This window comes from Mus caroli, unplaced genomic scaffold (genome assembly GCF_978045245.1).
Source record: "Mus caroli unplaced genomic scaffold, Mus_caroli_1 scaffold_2, whole genome shotgun sequence".
NCBI lineage: Eukaryota > Metazoa > Chordata > Mammalia > Rodentia > Muridae > Mus > Mus caroli.
The window spans coordinates 150,777,847-150,797,741 of NW_028227257.1; the positions used below are offsets into that span (position 1 = coordinate 150,777,847).

General features: G+C 50.9%; 1 protein-coding gene and 1 pseudogene across 3 annotated transcripts; one reads left to right on the forward strand and one right to left on the reverse strand.

Moving 5' to 3' along the window:
* Positions 1 to 969: 969 nt before the first annotated feature.
* Tbc1d13 (TBC1 domain family member 13) lies at positions 970 to 19,138 on the reverse strand. Of its 3 annotated transcripts, none has more exons than XM_021156224.3 (12): positions 18,988 to 19,138; positions 18,020 to 18,093; positions 16,211 to 16,251; positions 15,742 to 15,803; positions 15,545 to 15,644; positions 12,924 to 13,006; positions 11,058 to 11,217; positions 6,389 to 6,599; positions 5,759 to 5,922; positions 4,185 to 4,345; positions 3,975 to 4,032; positions 970 to 3,270 (listed from the first exon to the last, which is right to left on the reverse strand). In XM_021156224.3, exons 1-12 carry the CDS (start codon positions 19,008 to 19,010, stop codon positions 3,205 to 3,207), a joined length of 1,203 nt encoding a protein of 400 aa, XP_021011883.1. In that variant the 5' UTR covers positions 19,011 to 19,138; the 3' UTR covers positions 970 to 3,204. The 3 variants fall into 3 exon arrangements, with proteins under 3 accessions (XP_021011883.1, XP_085691171.1, XP_085691172.1); XM_085835045.1 differs by lacking the exon at positions 18,988 to 19,138 and adding an exon at positions 17,343 to 17,486; XM_085835046.1 differs by lacking the exon at positions 16,211 to 16,251 and having other exon boundaries at positions 18,988 to 19,132.
* On the forward strand, positions 9,286 to 9,515 carry LOC110289289 (reactive oxygen species modulator 1 pseudogene; annotated as a pseudogene).
* Positions 19,139 to 19,895: the final 757 nt, after the last annotated feature.

Here is a 19,895-nt window from a genome sequence, read left to right on the forward strand (position 1 = left end):
TTTGGCCACAGTGGCATTTGGATAGGGACTACATTCAATCCTGTGACGTCTCTGACCTGGGGACGCAGAGACGTCTTGTTTCTCAGTTTCTCCTTCAGTTTCTCCCAAGCATTTACCATGTTCAATATTCTTGGGACTGTGGTTCTGGCTCAATGACGCAGTGCTTGCTCGATGTGTGTGGGGGCCTGGGCTCTATGACTGGCACAAAATCCCTAAATACTTTAATTTCTTCTAGGTATTGCAAGTGGCATTTATCATTTTCAGAGTTTACAGTTGGCATGTAGAAATACTTGTGTTTTTAGCAGTGTGCATGGTATACACCTCTAACCCCAACACCCAGGAGGCAGAGACCCTGGCCTCAGAGGCTCTACAGGATGAACAAGAGTTTGAGACTAGCCTGAACTACATAGCAAAACTAAATAAAACATAGTATTAAGTGACCTAAGGAACAATGCACTGCCGGAAGTGTGTGAGATGGCTCAGTGAGTAAAGGTGCTCACAGCAGCCCTGAGTTTGCTGGGACCCACATGATAGCAAGAGGGAACCAATGCCAGTTAGACTCCCTCACCCATAGGCTACACACAAACATAATGTAAAAAGATTAATAAGCCGGGCGTGGTGGCGCAAGCCTTTAATCCCAGCACTCGGGAGGCAGAGGCAGGCGGATTTCTGAGTTCGAGGCCAGCCTGGTCTACAAAGTGAGCTCCAGGACAGCCAGGGCTATAAAGAGAAACCCTGTCTCGAAAAACCAAAAAAAAAAAAAAAAAAAAAAAGATTAATAATAATGTGTGACAGGCACAACACCTCCTTCCTAAGGCCATCTCTGGCTAGCCACAGCTGAACTGCAAGTCTCTTGGCAAGCATTTCCTGGTCTGTCTTAGAACACTATAAGGGACTTTGACTCTGTCCTTGCTCCAATTGTTTTCTCTCCTCCAAAGTCTCAAGTCCAGACACCACAGCACCAACACGCATGGTAAAGAGCACACAGTTTATTAAGGACAACTCATCAACAACCCTGGCCTGCTGAGCTCCTGGGAGCTGCTCCCAAATGAGCTGCAGGTGTGCAGGCTCGGGTTCCCCCTTAAGAATCAAGGGCAGATCCTTCCCTCAGGCAGCACCCATCTGCGGAGCCACCCTACCCAAGACAAAGTCTCCATGTCCTTGGCCTTCATCTCAAGGACCAAGTGGTGGGCACAGGATGCAGGTCTCCCACAGAAACAAATCAGATGCAGTGATTCCAGTAGCATGGTCCCAGGAAAGGGGGCAAGGGGTGGGGTAGGGGAGGCAGGCAAGAAGGAATGCATCCGCGTCCAGGGCAGCATTTGCTGCGTCCCAGTCAACAAAGGGATCATTGCTGGGCTGAGCTACCAGCTACCAAGTCCTAGGTCTGGGGACGTCAAGATGGCGGGAGTGTATATGGCCTCCTTTATACTCGGCTCTAGGGTAAAGCTGGCAGCCCTCTCAGGCAGGAACGGGGAGAGGATGTCAGGGTTAACCTTGGGAAGTAAGACAATCCATATCTCCAACTCCTTTAGCATCCTGGCCACTCCTCCCCACCCACAGTCCCAGGTCACTTGCCAGTCTGCAATAAATAGCTAGCCTGTGTTCAAATAAATAGTAAAATACCTCCCAGGTGTTGTGTATTGAGAGAGAAGGTAGTAAAAAGGCAGGTAGAGTCCCAGCAGCGCTCAACCCAACCTGGCTAAAGCAATGGCCTGGGAAGGAGGCAGCCCTGCCCACTGCTCTCACGAAGGCTTCAGGTGCCAGCTGCTGGAGCCTCGCTCCTGCTGGCCAGTCTCTGGAGAAGGTAAGAGCCCTTGCTGCCAACCTGCCTTCAGGACTCAAGCCACCTGACCTCCAGAAGAAACATGGTCAGAAAGTCTACAGGGTTCAGGGAACCCAGCCCCAAAGCCAGAAGATAGATCAAGCACATGACCAGAAGGCCAGCACCTCCACAGCCTTCCCCCTGCCTCCCCGCCTCCCTGCTCCGCCTCCCATGGGTGCAGATGGCACAGGTAGCCCTCTGGTACTGTGAGGCTCTAGGCCTTCCAGTTTAGCCACCCTGGACCCAGAGAAGCTTTCTTTGGTCCCTTGCCCTTGATGAGACCTGCACACACCAGGTGGGAACATGGCCATCAAGGAGATGACAGCTCTCCTGAAATGGCAACTCCCAGGCACACAGCAGCCAGGGTGTCTTACTCTCCAACTGAAGGCTCTCCCCATCCCTCCTTTCTCCATTCTTGAGTAGAAAATGGGCGAGAGGCTCAAAGCATCACAGGCTGCCATTGTCAGCAGCACTTGGCTTCCTGGAGCAGGTACTGGGGATTCCTGCTCTAACAAGAGGACCTGGAGGCCTCAGGCTGGGGATGGGAACAGGATGCCAATAAAGTTGGCCTCTAGGGCTCTCACTAAGCTACACTCCTGAATGCTGGCCCCAGGGAGCAGAGGGGAGGAGAGAGGGAAGAGAGCCAGGGTAAAGAGGACAAACAGAAGAAAGACAGCAGGAGCCACACACGCCTCTGGCAAAGGAAGAAAGGGACAGGCAGAGGTAGACACAGAGGGGAAGCAGGGCCTTAGAGGGTTCCCACACACCCTCACCCCACTGCCAGGGCATGTGTGAACACACATGAATACACATACACACACACAAGCAGAGACCCGGGAGACAGCCCTACCGGCCACAAGCAAACACACCTGACAGAGACAAATGGTGGCCCTAGAACTGGCAGTCACTCAGCTCTTCTGAGGTGCTTCCCCAGGCAGCCTGAGCACCAACACTCAGAAGTTGTTTCTGGCCCATTAGCTAATTGCCTCCCCTGACCAGGACTCAGGGAAGATGAAAGCACAGGGGTGAGGAGCTACTGGGCAGAGGCATGGCAAGACCCTGTCAGCCTCCTAGGCCCCAAATGGCCCCAGCCCCAGGAAGCCAGTTCAGGAGCTCTGGCCCTGCTGAGCAGTCTGGGTGGAGGGTCCCAGGGCTGAGGTGCAGGGAGTGTGGCAGGGCTGAGCACTGGGAAGGAGTGCATCGCGGTGTGCTCCAGGAGCACCCTGGACCATGGGAACCAGGCTGGGAAGACCTGGAGCTGGCCGGGACTGCAGCTTCCCTTCAGGCTGGCTTTCCCACAGGCTCCTTTGTGTCCCCAAAACAAGGGTGCGGAGCGAGCACAGTGGCTGCTCTTCCAATGCTGGGCCCCTGCTACCATGTTACTTCGAGTCTTGGAGTTCCTTGGCTTTCTGTAGGATCTGGCAGACGTCTGTGATGGGGTAATCCTGGAAAGCGAAAGCCAGGTCATGCTCCTGGAGCAGCATCCACTTTGCTCCACTTGCCACACCCACCACCTTCCCAGAGACCCGTTACCATAGAATGGCACCAGGGGCAGGGACCATGGTGTACCAGACACCCAGAGCAGCCTGCCCCAAACACTGCAAGTCACTAAGGTTCTGCGTCCCAAGGTCCAAAGGGTTTCACAGCCTGTATTAGAACCATGGTACCCAAAGGCCTTAGCCCCCACGTCTGACACAGAAGCTGGGGCCACACCTATTAACAGCATGGTGCTAGCTCAGGCAACATAGCCCTTAGTTCTCTAGTCACTTCAGGAGGCCCAAGGAGGGATATTGTGATTATGCCCGCCTTACAGACCTAGCTAGTGAGGTTATTGCAAACCAACCCTAGGCCAGGTGTTGGAGAAGCACCAAGGCCTAGAGACAAAGTCACTTGGCTCAAGTCACATGAGAAGCAGAGCAGAACAGATATGGATGCCAGGCTGACTGTCAGACCCGACACACACCTCTCTGGCCTGAGACAAATCAATAACTCCCATATACTACACTCAAGGTCTGTGAGGACCAGGACTCAACTCAGGCCCAAACCGGATGCGTTCCAGGGGTCTGGACCCTGAATGTGCAGTATGTGGTCCTGTTTCTGGCCCCAGCCTGCCAGTGTCTGAGACTGGCCTCGTGCCACCAACCAGTACCTGTAGAAGTCGCATGTTGACAGTGAAGTCCCCCTCCAGCAACTGCTCCCGGATCAGTCTGCAGGGAAACAAGGAGCCACAGTGCTGGGCCCTGGGTGCGCACAGGTTCGGGTGTACTCTAGCTGTGGAGGGTGGCCCCTGCTCACCACTCAGGACTGGGTACTCCTCCACCTCCACCCCCCAGCTTCTCTTAAGGATGGCCCCACTCACATGAGCATAGCACAGCAGACCAGGAGGAGGAAATCGAATCGGTTGCCATCAGCAAAGAGGGAGTCCCAGATACGGATGACATCAGGCAGCAAGAACTCCTGGGACAGCAGCAATGTCAGCCATCGGAAGGCAAAGAACTGAGGCTTGATACTCTGCTCTTGCTGGGGGACAGAGGGGTGTGTCAGGGAGCGCACGTCAGCTGTTTAAACAAGACACAGCCTGGGAGCAAGCCCGGTTCAGGGCCCTCAAAGGGGCCGTACAGAGCCTGGGTCCACTAACACGGCAATTCCAGCCAATGTTGTTATTTCTTCAAGGCACACTAAAACTCCTGAATTTCACACTAGGCTTTCGATTTGGAGATGATGTCAACTCATGCATCTCCTCCCCCTTGGCTCTGTGGACCAGCATGAAGGCCAGTACCAGGCACTGTACCTGTGCTCAGCTCACATAACCACAGAACAACCCTATAGAGGAGGGATCCGCAAGAGAGCAGTACCCTGTGTGCCACACAGGGTGGTAACAAAGTATACACCACACAGTAAAAAAACAGAACTCTTAAAAAAAAAAAATTCAACCAAAAAAAGCCGGGCGTTAGTGGTGCACGCCTTTAATCCCAGCAGAGGCAGGCGGATTTCTGAGTTTGAGACCAGCCTGGTCTACAGAGTGAGTGCCAGGACAGCCAGGGCTACACAGAGAAACCCTGTCTCAAAAAAAAAAAAAAACAAAAAACAAAAAAAACCCCAGAATTCTGTGTTTGCTTAAAAAATGTAAGCTGCCGGGCAGTGGTCGCACATGCCTTTAATCCCAGCACTTGGGAGGCAGAGGCAGCCAAAGCTATGCAGAGAAACCCTGTCTCGAAAAACAAACAAACAAACAAATGCAAGCTTCAGCTGGCAGGTGGCAGCACACCCCTTCAGTCTCAGCACTTGGAAAGCAGAGGCCACCAGATCTCTGAATGTGCTGGGCGTGGCCTTCAGCACCTTCACCTGCTCGGCCATCTTGCTGGCAACACTCTTTTCTTCCTTTTTGTTTTTTTTTTTCATGGCAGGGTTTCTCTGTGGATCGCTGGCTGTCCTGGAACTCAGAGATCCACCTGCTCCTGCCTCTCAAGGCTGGATTTGTTTTTTTTTTTTTTTGGTTTTTCGAGACAGGGTTTCTCTGTATAGCCCTGGCTGTCCTGGAACTCACTTTGTAGACCAGGTTGGCCTCAAACTCAGAAATCCGCCTGCCTCTGCCTCCCAAGTGCTGGGATCAAAGGCGTGCGCCACCACGCCCGGCTTGGATTTGTTTTTTGAGACAAGGTCTCATTACATACTCCTGGCTTACAAGGCTGAAAGCATGCACCATCACGTTCAGCCTGTAAGTACCATTCTTAACTTCACACTCCCAGCCTATTTAATGTCTTCTACGCTCAGCTGCCAGGCCTCCCAGGCCTGTCTCAGCACATGGGTCAGTGCTCCCTGGAGCTGGGCCAGCCCAACATTGCTCAACTACAGCCACTTCCAGCCCCCACATTCAAGGCAGAACTACTGTGTCCCTGGCCTGTGCGTCCTGCCCATGAGTCAGGTCCTCACCAGCTTCAGGTAGAGCTCTACATCCTTATCCTTCAAGGTGGAGTACACCTTTTCCATCTTGTAGGTGATACCGCACTGGGAGTCATCCAGGCTCTTGATGAAGTTGTCCCGGATCTCAGCCATGAGGTTGGTGAAGCAGAAAAAGGTATCTGCTTCAGCGTGCTCTGGGACAGACATTGGGGTATGAGTGGACAAAGGAACGTGAGGTGTTCTGGAGTCCTGCCTCACCTCTCACCCAGAAGACATTTGCCCCACTTATGAGTGTCACCAAACTGCCCCTGGCTCCTGTCCACCCCTAACGCCTTCGGCACTTTGGGCTCACCTAGGCACAGGGTCCACTCAGCAGCCTACATGCGCTGTGGTAATGAACCCCCCCTCTCAGTGCATCATGACCATCTACTCTACCACAAGTCAAAGGCGTCAACAGATCCTTAAGAAGCAGAACTCAGAAAAGCAGAGCTGGAAAGGGTTTCAGATGCAATCCCGCCAGCCTCTGTTCTGACATGAGCAGAGATGTATAAGAGCGGATGAGGCTTCAGAGCCCCATACAGCCTATCGGTCAATCCAGCCCCATTTCCTTTCTCTAGGAAGCCAGCAAGGGGAGATTGAGGTAGCTAAGAGCTTGTCTACCTTTCCACTCGCTGTTAGGGTCAGTGGCAAAAGTATAGTAGAGGGGGCCCACGATCTCATTCATGCCCTGCACATAAGCGATGCCAGGGTTGAGCTTGGCATAGATGAACAGGATGCGCTCCACCACCTCCCAGTGGGCTTCGCAGCCATTGGGTAGCACCTCATACTCGTTCAGGGCTGAAGGCGTACTGTTCTTGTGCGGGGAGCTCATCTGGAGAGAAGGGAGAGCCTGTTAGCAGGACAAATGTTTCCAGTAAGCCCAGCTTGACAGTATCCTAGCTTATGGGCAAGAAAGGGCAGGAGGAACATGTCCGGCCCAAGGAACAGGCAGGCCAATGAAGCAGGAGGAGATTTCCAGTTACACTAGGCTAAAAGCAGAGGTTACAACAGACATGATAGAACACAGCTCCTTCTGTCCCAGTACTTGAGAGGCAAAGGCAAGCAGAACTCTGAGAGTCTGAGGCCAGCCAAGGCTATCTTAAAACCAAACCAAACTAAACCAACCAAACAGAGGTTATACCAGGTGGTGATGGTGCCCATCGTTAATCCCAGCACTCAGGAGGCAGAGTCAGGTGGATCTCTGAGTTTGAGACCTGCCTGGTCTACAGAGAGAGTTCCAGGACAGCCAGAGGTTGCATAGAAAAACCATCTTGAAAAACAAAAGCAAAATAAACAGAGGTGGAGAAAGGAAGAGAAAGAATTTCCTGTAGTGAGAAATCCTACGCTAGACTGGTGGTTACACACAGGGGTAACCTATACATATGCATGTATATATCTAGCATATCTAGCTATATACATAAAATGTATGGTTTTCTGTCTTTTGTGTTTTTTTTTTTTTTAAACTTCAGTTGTGGGGCTGGAGAGATGGCTCAGCAGTTAAGAGCACTGACTGCTCTTCCGAAGGTCTTGAGTTCAAATTCCAGAAACCACATGGTGGCTCACAACCACCGGTAATGAGATCTGATGCCCTCTTTTGGTGCATCTCAAGTCAGCTACAGTGTACCCATGTATAATAATAAGTCTTTGGGCTGGAGGAAGCAGGGACTGAGCAAGCGGAGTTGACCGGAGCGAGCAGAAGTCCTAAAAATTCAATTCCCAACAACCACATGAAGGCTCACATCCATCTGTACAGCTCAGTGTACTCATATACATAAAATAAATAAATCTTAAAAAAATAAAAACAAACTTCAGTTGGAAACAAACTTCAGTTGTAATGAGAAGAAAGACTTGGCTGTATGTAGTGGTGCAGACCCGTAAATCTCAGCACTGGGAGGCAGAAGCAGGAGTCTCAGGAGTTCAAAACCAGCCTCAGCTATATATGAGAGTTCTAGGCCAACCTGGACTACACAAAAACCAGCTGAAAACGAGAGAAGGGTCTGAAACCTCAGCTGCTCTGTAGAATCTCAGAAAACTCGGGGGATTCTGATGCCTCAGCTGTCCCTGGCCTGTGCCAGCAGTGGCTACAGAGCTGGGGGACTGCAGGGGACACCCCCGCAGAGACTGTGAGTCTTAGAACACAGTACAGGGAGTCCGAGCTACCTCAACATTCACAGCACACATATAAGACAGAAACACACGCGCCTCAGGAGCAGACCGCACTCTTCCAACAGTCCTACACACTTCTCAAAGCCATCTTCTTTTTCTTCTCTTTTCTTTTCTTCTTTAAACAGAGTTGGGTATAGCCCAAGCTGGACTTCAAACTCGTCATACAGCTGAGGGTGACCCTGAGCTGATCCTCCTGCCTCACATTACAGGCTTAGAGCCATGACACTACCTTTGAATATTTCAAGAGGAGAAAACTGAGGCTCACATAGACCTGAGCCTGGACTGGCTAGCTCAGAGCCTTTGGCCAAGCCACTAGAGCAGGATGTCTCCCAGGAAGGCCCAGTGCTCCCAGCTTTCCAAGAACCTACTTTCCATGACCTCGTTTCCTCCTGCAGTTCCACAGAAATGATCATATCCAGATTACAGAGAGGAAAAAGAACAGAGTCACACAGAAGGCTGACTTAAGCCACCCTACCACAGGTCTAGAGTCCCAGGGATGAAGCTTGGGTGGATCCTGGACTGAGACCAGTTCCAAAGGTAAAACGGGAAGAGCCTGACCCTCATATTCAAAGCTACAGCAAAAGAATCAATAGAGCTGGGCCTTTATCCAGCATCCACGCAAGACGGATGCACAAGTGAGCCACGGTTCCTTCACCAAGCCAGCGCTCTGCACAACTCCAGTGGATCTCAACCCTGCAGCAGGTGCATGGGACCAGGAGAGACGGCACCTGCTCTGACTGCACCCATCAACACCCTGAGTAGTTAGCAACTCAGAGAGATCTGTGCAGTCCTTCATTCCCTGCTGGGGAGGCTTCAGAGCAGGGCCTTCCCAAAGAAGAAAGCCAGTGACATGTGGGAACAAGTCACTGCTACAGGTCCCAGAGCAATGGGTCTATGTAGAAATAAGGTCATACACCTCATTTTGGGGAGTGGAGATGGGGTGCATACCATCTGCCACAAGTGGCAGGGTCTGCTAGATCTTGGAGCTCAACAACGCTCAGGAAGGGTACCCAGCACAGCCCCCTTCTGTGCCATGTCCTGCTCTAACCCAGCCTCTGGCATGCCTGCACAAAGGCCTGCAGCTGCCTTTGTGACATCCTTGCCAGGCATGAGGACACCTGAACCAAAAGCTGCTGCCTGCTCACAACACTCATCGGGCCCACCAGCCACCTGGACAAAGGCCTGTCTGACCCTCCCTCCCACTGCCAACTCTTCTGGAACCTTCCAGCACCTTCCCTCATGTCTCAGTGCTTCTAGCCATAGGGGCCCTCTTTTTTTTTTTGCCATGATACAAATGATAAATTAAGCTTTTGTTGTGAGATGTTGAGCTGAGTGATATGGTGGTGAAGGAGATGCCAGTGGCTATGTCCCTATAGGCAGTCCCAGCCTGGCTCCTCCTGCTGTGTGAGGATGGGCTTTGTCATGAGTTGTGCTATGGTGGCCAGGGCGCTGTTTGGTACCTCCCCCTGTCTCAGGATTGAAGACAGGAGTTGGAAGCTGTCAGGGGACACTGGAGAAACCCTGATGCGGTAATGGCACCTTTGGCACATTCACGGCCATCAGAATGGGCACAGGACGTTAATCAGGGCAGTGCAGGCCTGCTATATCTCTACTTCCCATCCAGATCCCTTGTACAATAATAAAGAGATTTTGGTTTTGGTTGTTTGGTTTTTTTGTTTTTTGTTTTTTTTGGTTTTGGTTTTTCCGAGACAGGGTTTCTCTGTGTAGCCCTGGCTGTCCTGGAACTCACTTTGTAGACCAGGCTATCCTGGAACTCAGAAATCCACCTGCCTCTGTCTCCCAAGTGCTAGGATCAAAGGCGTGCACCACCACACCCGGCAAAGTTTTGTTTTTTGAGACGAGGTTTCTCTGGCTGTCCTAGAACTCATTCTGTAGATTAGGCTGGTATGAAATTCAGAGATCTGCTTGCCTCTGCCCTCCAAATGTTGGGACTAAATGCATGGTTTACCACAGCCCAGCATTTTATTTGTTTATTTTTGGGTTAAAGTTTTTTCTTCTCAAAAAAAAAAAAAAAAGGTGACAAATTATATTTACACAGTAAATAAGTTTCAACAGTCAACGCAAATCCCAAGCCACCAGCCCTGGGACTAAGAAGCAGTGAGTGACTTCCTCCAGGGTGTCCAGGAGGGGCATGGTTGGCACGTGTGCAGCATGGTGGGTAACGGGATGGCCTGTTGGAAGAGGAGGAGGCCCAGTGGTCACTGGGGGCTCAGTCAGAGGGCTTTTGTCTCTGCAGCAGAATCACTAGCCCAGCCCCACTCTGGAACATTTGGCACTCTCTCATATCTGAGGACTTGGCACATGCTTTCCATAATACTTAGGCAGCTCTTCTGCTCTGTCCTTCACCTCCTGTTGTCTAGATCTGCTGCAGCCTCTGAGGCCCACACCTGGATGGACGGCTAGCTGTTCCACCGCTGCTCGCACCACACTGGGACATCCCTCAGAACTGTCTCCACTCTACCTCTAACAGAAGCGCCTGAGATGAGGACAGCGCCTGGCCTGTAGTTCACATGCCCGGCTGGAACTACAACAAAAGGCCTGACAGCAACCTTCAGAAAGCACCCAGTGCCCTGTGGCCAGTGCACCAAAGGAGACAGGAACGGACAGCCTGTAAGGAAAAGCCCCATGGGCTGGAGAAATGGATGGCTCAGTGGTTAAGAGCACTGGTTGCTTTTCCAGAGGTCCTGAGTTCAATTCCCAGCAAGGACAAGGTAGCTTACAACTATGTAAAATAAAATCTGATGCCCTCTTCTGGCATGCAGGCAAACAAGCAGATAGAATACTCACAAATAAATAAATCTTAAAGGGGGGGGGGGAGAAGACCCCAGGGAGCTGGAAAGATGGCTCAGCATGAAAGAGCACTTGTTCTTGTAGAGGACCAGAGTTCGATTCCCAGCACAGCACTCACAACCATCCATGACTCCAGTTCCAGGAGATCTGATGCCTTTTTTTTTGACCTCTACAGGCACTAGACATGCACATGCACACATGCACACACACACACACACACACACACACACACACACACACAGAGGCAAACATTCAAACAGAATAAATAAATCTTTAAAAAGAAAACTGTCTCAGATCCCCAACTGGCTCTTACATTTGTGACCCCACTTCGATTCCTGGCCACTGTCTGAGACTTCAGTGTCGTCTGCTCCACCCGCTTACGAAGGGTCTCAAACTCATTTTGCGGGTCCAGGATGAGCAGGCAGGGGTACTCAGTGGCTCTTTGGAAGAAAGATATATCTGGGCACAGCCTCCTATTGGAATGGAAAAAATGCTATCAGTCAGGGTGGAGGTTCCAGCCAGGCAGCCTCAGGCATCCTCAGAAATGGTTGATCTACTTATTTTACAGTGCTGAGGACTAACCTAGGTCCACACTAGACAAGTGCTCTACCACTAAGCTACCCCTTCAACCCTTTGCTTGTTTGTAATTGTAACATCACAGCTGGGTATGGTGGCTCACACATGTAATCAAGTACTTGGGAGGTCTAAGGCAGGGGGATTGCCCTGAGTTCAAGGCCAGCTTCAGCTACAAAGTGAGATCCAAACCACACAGTGTGAGACTTTGTCTCAAAAAACTAAAATAATAATAGTTTTCCCAAGAGACCCGGTTTTTAAAAAGGCAGTAGAAATGGCATCTGCACGATTACTTCATATGTGTCTATGAAAAGGAACACGTGTAAATATTTTAAGTGTTTCTATGGCACACAGCCAAATTCTCACAGACCACAGACACTTCTTGACAAAAGCATTTGTGTGGAGCTGAGGATGCCACTTGGTGGCAGAGCACTCGCCTGGCATGTGTGGATCTAAGGGTCAAGTCCTGAGTTCAATCCCCAACAAGAGAATCATATATTTCCATGCATGTCTCTAGATGTATGCAATGTATAAGGCCTGCCTGTGATAATTTATCACAGAATGCCCTCCGCTGGCACGGAGAGATGCATGGAACATTAGGAGGGTGGCTTGGATCTGGAGTGTGACAGGGCAGGCATGCACGTGTACTCCTCAAAGCTCCTAGGCCCAGCACACTGTTTCCTGGCCCTTGGGAAACCTTGACCACCTACTGCCATCACCAATGAACAGAACCTGAGCCCCTAATCCCTCCACAAAACTACTACAGGATGGGACTCTTGACCTAAACCTGGCCCACATCATATTATGTATGGGCAGGGCTACTCCAACGCCAGTCTGAGCAGAAAGGCAGCAGAGCCTGGTGACCGCCCCTCTGGCATCCGGAGGTTATCTGGAAGGATCTGGACAGAGAAGTGGCACTCAGGAAACTAAAGGAGAGGATTCCTGGACGGTACCCCAAGCCTCAGGGCACTCCTGCATCAGTTCCTTAGGCTAGAAAGCTCTTCCCATTCTCCTCACGACTGGCATCTCTTGCTCAGTCACCTCCTCTAAACTGAGGCCCCTATTCTCTCAGAGCACCAGCTTTTCATCCCCACAGCACTGGGAACCTGTGCAAATCCCATAGGTGTTGCCAGGTTGACTATCTGACTCCTCACATAAGCCTCCAGCCTTCCTCACATGGGTGCAATTGGCCTGTGCCACGCAGGCAGAATTGGGCCTGAGAGAGATTCCATGAAAGGCTGCTGAGTCTGCTCTGCATGACTTTCCTGTCTAAACAAGGAGTGTGTGCCAGAGAGGACTCAGGCAGGCAGCTCAGTGAGGAGAGGGACTGGCTCCCAGGGCCCTTCTTCAAAGGCTGCTGTCCTGTGTAATAAGCAGCATAACATTTCTATATTGCACACACCGCTAACCTGAGCTATGTCACTTCTACTTCCAGATAAATCATATATGAGAGCCTGGGTCACCTGCACAAAGTCAAATAGTTGAGGGGAGGCTACAACTAAACCAGACAAATAGGTTCCAGCACATTGTGGCACAAACCCCACAAAGCCTTCCCCCAGTCCCCACAGCAGGCCCCCAGCAGCAGAAGCCCCTGGGAGCCTCTTACCGGACATCTTTGTCAATCTGGAGTAGCACCTCATTGTCCTTAAAATATGTGTTCCACCTGCTGTCAGGGTTTGGGTTCAGGGGCTGTGAAGAGAGGGAGAAGCAGATGCCGTGTCCAAGAACCAGGCAGGGCCTCAGACCAAATGCCGTTAGCCCTGGCTTTGATCTAGAGACAAGCTCAGTCCACCCAGAGGACACAGCAAGCACGGGCTTCCCAATGCTTCCCAGGTACCGTGGCGACACTTCCATACTGCACAGTCAGCCACAAGCCTTGCAGCCTGCTCTGAGCACATGCTGGGTGGCAGACAGTGCACTTGGCAGTGCCCCAGCTACAAGTTTGTCTGTGGCAATCCCTCACTGAGCACTGTTGAAAGGTTGACTGAGGCCGGGTGGTGGTGGCGCACACCTTTAATCCCAGCACTTGGGAGGCAGAGGCAGGCAGATATCCGATTTCGAGGCCAGCCTGGTCTACAAAGTGAGTTCCAGGACAGCCAGGGCTATACAGAGAAACCCTGTCCTGAAAAAACAAACAAACAAACAAACAAACAAACAAACAAGAGAGAGAGAGAGAGAGAGATAGAAAGAAAGAAAGAAAGAAAGAAAGAAAGAAAGAAAGAAAGAAAGAAAGAAAGAAAGAAAGAAAGGTAGGTAGGTAAGTAGGTTTGTTGACTGAATGAATGAACACCATCTCATTTTCTACCCAAGCTTTGAGTAGTCAACTCCAACTTCGGAGGATTGGCTCTGAGGCCAGCCCAGCTCCACTTCTTGTCCTATAAAGTCTACAGACATGGGTCTCCATGTCTGCCCAGCTCTTTCTTCAACTATACAATCCTAGGACCACAAACGAGAACTGTATAGCTCCTGAGGAACGATTGCTTGCCACCCTGGAGAGCCTGTCCTTAGACTCCAAGGTCATAAAAAGGTAAACAAACATTTAGCCAGAGGGAAAGCCAGGACCTATTCAAGGGAACAAAGCAGGAAGGCTGCAAGTTTGAAAGCCTGAGCTACATAGCAAGATCCTGTCTCAAAACAAACAAACAAACAAACAAACAAACAAACAAACCCATTTCCAGCCTGCAAGATGGCTTAGTGGTTAAAGAAGCCAACTGCACAAGCATAAAGACCTAAGTTCAGTCCCCAAGACCCATGGGGGAAGACAGGACCTGACTCAAAGTTGTCCTCTCACCTCTATGCATGCACCATGACATGTGCCCACCCTGGCATCCATACACATACTAACAATTAATTTTTTAAAAAATGTTTCAAGTTCAGTGTCACTCTTGACTATAAACTGAGTCCCAGAGCCAGGTGATAGTGTCAGACACCATTAACATTAACCCCAGTACTTAGGGAGACAGAGGCAGGTGGTTCTCTGTGGCAACATCTCTGAGGCCAGTCTGATCTATAGAGCAAGTTGCAAGACAGCTAGGGCTATACAGAGAAACCCCACTCAAAAAACAAACAAACAAAACAAAACAAAACAAACAAAAGAAGACAAAAATACTCCAAGTCTCAGGCCAGCACAAAAATACACAAGAGTCTGTCTTAAAAAGACGAGAGAGATTAATGAGTCTTTAAAAGCATATACTACTTATGTAGTCAGTCAGTCAGTTAGGTTTTTTGAGACAGAGTTTCTGTGTAGCCCAGGCTGTCCTGGAACTCACTCTAGATCGCTTGCCTCTGTCTCCTGAGTGGAAGAATTAAGGTCGTGCACCACCACATATAGTGTGGCGCATGTACTACGACTCTTTTTTTTTTTTTTTGGTTTTGGTTTTTCAAGACAGGGTTTCTCTATAGCCCTGGCTGACCTGGAACCCACTTTGTAGACCAGGCTGACCTCGAACTCAGAAATCCGCTGCCTCTGCCTCCCAAGTGCTGGGATTAAAGACGTGCACCACCACGCCCGGCTATGTACTACCACTCTTAACAAAGGACCTCAGAACCCAGCACCACCCGGTAGCTCACAACCATCTGTAACTCTAGTTCCAGGGGATATGATACCGTCTCCTGATCAAGCATGCATGTAGTGCACATATACACATGTAAGCAAAATGCTCATATACATAAAACAAATGAAGCTAGAAATAATTTTTAAAATTAGCCTTTTATTTAAAAAAACCAAAACCAAAAACGAGCCAAGTGGTGGTTGGTGATGCACAACTTAAATCTCAGAGCTTAGGAGGCAGAGGTCTGAGGGCAAATTCCAGGACAGCTTTACACACAGAACCCTGTCTCATAAAAACCAAGAGATAGACAGACACAGACACAGACACAGACACACAGACACACACACACACTCTTACTCACTCTTGGACTAGTCAGGTTTCCAGAGACCATGCCCTAGGAGCTCCTGGTGCAGAGCAACTCCCACAGCACTCTTAGGACTATAGTCATTGCCTATGTTATGAACTAGGCCTGAGCTCCTGTGGTTCCCTTGTGCCTAGTGCAAGCAGGGAGACACCACTGTTTCCAAGCGGGGGCAAGCCGGTGCAGAAGGGGGGAGGACGCACACAGGAATGCAGGCCAGGCTGCACCTGTCCTCCAGCAAGGGGTCCTGGTTGATTCAAGCCTCTGCCCCCACCTATGCTCAGCTCAGCCCATGCTTACATGAACCCTACTCACATGGTCCTCAAAGGTCACATCCTCCCTGAATACACCCATGTTGGCCTTGGCGATGCCAGGCTGGATAATCATCTCTCTCAGGAACTGCGAATAGAGCCCCCTGCAGGAGAGAAGTGCAGAGAAAAGATGCTTGGTGGTCCCACCGAGAGGCACTCACGGGAGGCTCCGTGTGAGGCTGTCCTGACCGTAGGTCTCACCTCTGCTTGGCCAGGATGGAGGTCCACGAGGCTCTCTCCAGAGGGAGGTAGTTCAGGAGGATCTGCACAGAGAACGGCACAGCTCTGGCGACATGCCTGTCCCCATCCTGGACAGTGGCCTCCCTCCTCCTAGCCCAACTCAGCCCTGTCCTCTGCTTTCCTCAGACTGTTCTACATGAAAAGAGAACTTGGTACCGACGGGCTGGTAACCCGGAACAGAGGCTGCCACCACCTCAGCTCTGAGGGTGGCTTCCCTGGTACCAACGAGTGGAAATCTTTACTGGCATAATGAAGTAGTCCATCCCCAAAGGAGTCCTGGAGGGGAAGCCAAGAGAACACAAAACCCCACAACTTTCAGAAAGACTTCCTCAGACAAGCCAGGAAAATAGCAAAGAGGAGAGGCCAGGAGGAGGTCCATGCAAGATCCAACGGAGTCAGAACCAAGAAGCCCCGCCCGAGGCACACCCACCTTCCAGCAGAGGCACCGCAGTCCGCCCTCACAGGGGATGCCTGTGGACACAGCAGGCAAAGGTCACCCCAAGCCAGAGTTCCAGAACCCCCCAGACCTCTATGCCTTGGAGCCAGCTGGCAGGGAGTGGAGTGGGCAGGAAACACTTTAGGAACCATTCTCTACCAAAGAAATGTCTAAGCAAGCTGGGCATGGTGGTATACGCCTTTGATCCCAGCACTTGGGAGACAGAGGCAGGCGGATTTCTGAGTTTGAGGCCAGCCTGGTCTACAAAGTGAGTTCTAGGACAGCCAGGGCTATACAGAGAAACCCTGTCTCAAAAAACAAAAAAAAAAAAAAAAAAAAAGAAAATGTCTAAGCAGATGCTAACTCTTCCCGCCCAGAACTGCGTCTGTACTCTGAGCCTCCCCATCTTTGATATTCCTCTTCAAAGGGCCCTTACCAACCAACCACTCTTTTCAAAGTCAGGCTCTTCTTTTAGGGGAGGGACAGAGTCTCATATGGCCTAAGCTGGTCTCCAAGTTACTGTGGAACTGAGACAGAACTTCTGATCCTCCTGCCTCAGCCTCCTCAGTGGCAGGATTGCAAGTGGGTTTTGCCATCGTGTCTAGTATATAGGGTGCTGAGTGGAAAGTGGGACGCTAGGCAAACGCTCTATAAACTGAACTATATGCCCAGCCACAGGCTCCTTTCATTTTATTTTTTGAGACAGGGTCTCACTATGTAGCCCTGCCTGAGCTAGAACTCACTATGTAGACCACCAGGCTGGCCTTGAACTCACAAAGATTCACCTGCCTTTACCTCTTGTTCTGGGATTAAAGGTGTGAATCACTATGCTGGGCAGGCATTAGTGTCGCTGCTTATAAACAATGGCTCTCTGGTTTCTCCATAGTACCCACAGAAGCTGGAATTACATAAAGGCCTGAGTATGACTTTAAGTTCTCAGGCAGGCAAAAGCTTATCTATTTGTTGATGCCCCTGTGTCTGTGTCCTGTGCTAGACATAAGCAATGGCTCTGTGGCTTCTCCACATTGGTCCTGTTGAGAGCTCTGTGCCAGACAACCACCATTTCACTTAATTCCCAGTTTAGCTCCAGTAAGGATGGAAGATTAGCTGCATCGTCCTCACTTACAGATAAAGACACGGATCTGTAGACAGAGCAACCAGGATTAAGACAGGTGTGATGTGCAGTCCAAGCTCTGCACAATCAGCACAGGCAGCTTCCCCTCTGGGGCCTCCACACCACTCCAGAATGGGAAGGCCAACTTCTGCAATGCTGTCAGGAGTTCATAAGAATGGCTCTGAGGGTGGCTTCCCTGACACCTGACCAAGGGGGCAATTACCGCCAGCCCCCCCCCAATCTGCATGACACAGGCGACTTAAATTCTTTCTTTGCAAAGTTACTAGGCAGATAGGAGCTCTACAAACATCTTGGGATGTTTTTACAGACAATCCAGCTATCTCTGTGCTAAAACATTAACCCTGGGGAAGGGCAAAGTCAAATGTGGTGGAAGTTCAATTCCTTAAAATTGGTGCGCTACGGCTTGAGTTTTAACACTAACCAAAGGTCACTCTCAGCTGGGATCCAAAGCCAAGAAGAGAATCTGGGAACCACCCTGCAACTTCCTTAACTCAAGAAACGAGCTGAGAAACGATGAGAGGCCTTCCCTAGGCTCAAAGGGTTACCACCGGTGCAGTCTTCAGGCCACTTCAAGGGATTTGGGGGATCATTTCCTGCCCCTAGCTGAGGCCCAGCTCTCTGCAGGCAGGCAGGTTTCCAGGGAAACCCTGAGTAAAAGTGCATCTTACCACTAAAACTGAGTTCTCGAAGCTTTTCCAACACAATGGAGGGCTCCTTCAGGACATCCTGGAAATCTGCAATCCTTCAAGGGCAGAAAAGGAAACGCCAAGGTAACAGGCTTAATGACTACTCTTGCAGCCAGCCCAAAGATCCTTAACTCCCAACGGTCTCCAACTACCAGCTTAGGGAAGTGGGCAATACAAGTTTCTTCCTCTAAGATCTGCCATGCCAACGAAAAGCTATGAGAGGTATTCTAATCCAAAGGGTTTGAAGTGAGAACTTAACATTAAGCACCGTCCACTGTTAGCGAGCTGGCATTTCCTGGGCACTTGCTGCGGCCAAGCCCAACACACAGCACACCACTACCCGAATTCCACAACCAAGCTTCCTGCAACCAGGAGTAATTGGATCCACAGACAACGGACTTGTACAATCTCCCCACGGCTCCCGAAGGTCTTGGCTGGGTAAGGGGGAGGGGGCACAGACTTCTCGGGCCTGCCCTCAGGCAAAGACAAAAGATTAAAAATTAGTCCTGGAGTGACCAGAATTTAGCGGGCGCCGCAAGATGTGCCTGGGGTGGGGGTAGGAGGTGGATTTAAGAGGCCAGATTGGAGAACCTGGGTCCTCTGGTGTTTCTCATGAGCATGGAGCACAGGGACAGGGGTATTTGGGGGCGGGGGGAAGGTGCGGATCCTAGAGCGAGGAAGCGGGGAGGGTAATAGGGGGCTGGACAAGAGAGACACTAGGGAAAGAGGTCCCGAGTGAGAGAGAAAGAAAGGTGACACTGAGGTAAGAAAAGCATCTCTGCTTCTCGCCTCTGCCACACAGGCAATGAGACCGTAAGGTGGACTCTGGGGGCTCGCCGCCGGGGGAGGGGGCTGTTCTTGGCCGCACATGCGCTGAGCAGCTCTCTCTGTGCGAAGGCCCGGCCTGGACGGAGCGGTCTGGGTGCAGTCTTGACCTCAGGTCTCCTTACCGGCTCTTGTGCAGACTCGACATGGTGTTGACTTCCGGACTCCCCAGCTGCTTCTGCAGCCTCAGCTGCCGCCACCGCCACCGCCCCCCTCCCTCCGGGGACACGGGGCGCTGGGCAAAAGCCTCCGGCAGGAAGCAGGACTTGGAGCGTGCGCGTTCCGCGGGGGCGGGGCCGCGCTGGGTCCGCCCAGGGGTCACGTGACGCGGGGCTTCTTTAAGGCTAGGCGACCGGTCCCTTGAGCGTCAGGACGGCGGGACTGTCAGTGATCCCGCTGGCTCTGAGTCTCCCGCCCTCAGTTTCTGTCTACTGAATACACTTGTCAATCTCTTTCACTCCCTATCATTAACTGCGGTGCAGTTGTTTGGTTGATTGAACTAGCTGTTTGAACTAGACTCAGTCTCCGGTGTGGTCTCGTTCAATGTCGAGTCCTTCTTTATGGAAATGACCCTGTTGCTCAGTAAATACCTCTCGGAGGAGCCTGAGGAATAAATACAGCTCAAGGTTTCCTTGACTTTGGAAGTTCATAAACTGTAGAATTTTCGCAAGCCTGGCGGTGGTAGCTCACGCCTTTAATCCCAGTACTCGGGAGCTAGAGGCAGGAGGATCTTTGAACTCGAGGCCAGACTGACCTACAGAGTTCTAGGACAGGAAGAGTGACACAGAAACTCTGTCTTGAAATTCCTCCCCTCCCCCGCACTCCCATCCCCAAGTAGAATTTCTGTAATTGCACAATTTCAAAGCAATAGAAAATGAAAAACAGGAGCTGAGGGGGTAACTCAGTTGGTAAACTCAGTTGTGAGTGTGAACTTAAAAGAGCAACCATGAAAATCATTGGCTAGCATGCACGAAAACAGGTTTCAGGTTCAGCACTCCTTGTAGCTGGATTTGGGGAAACATGCCAGTAATCC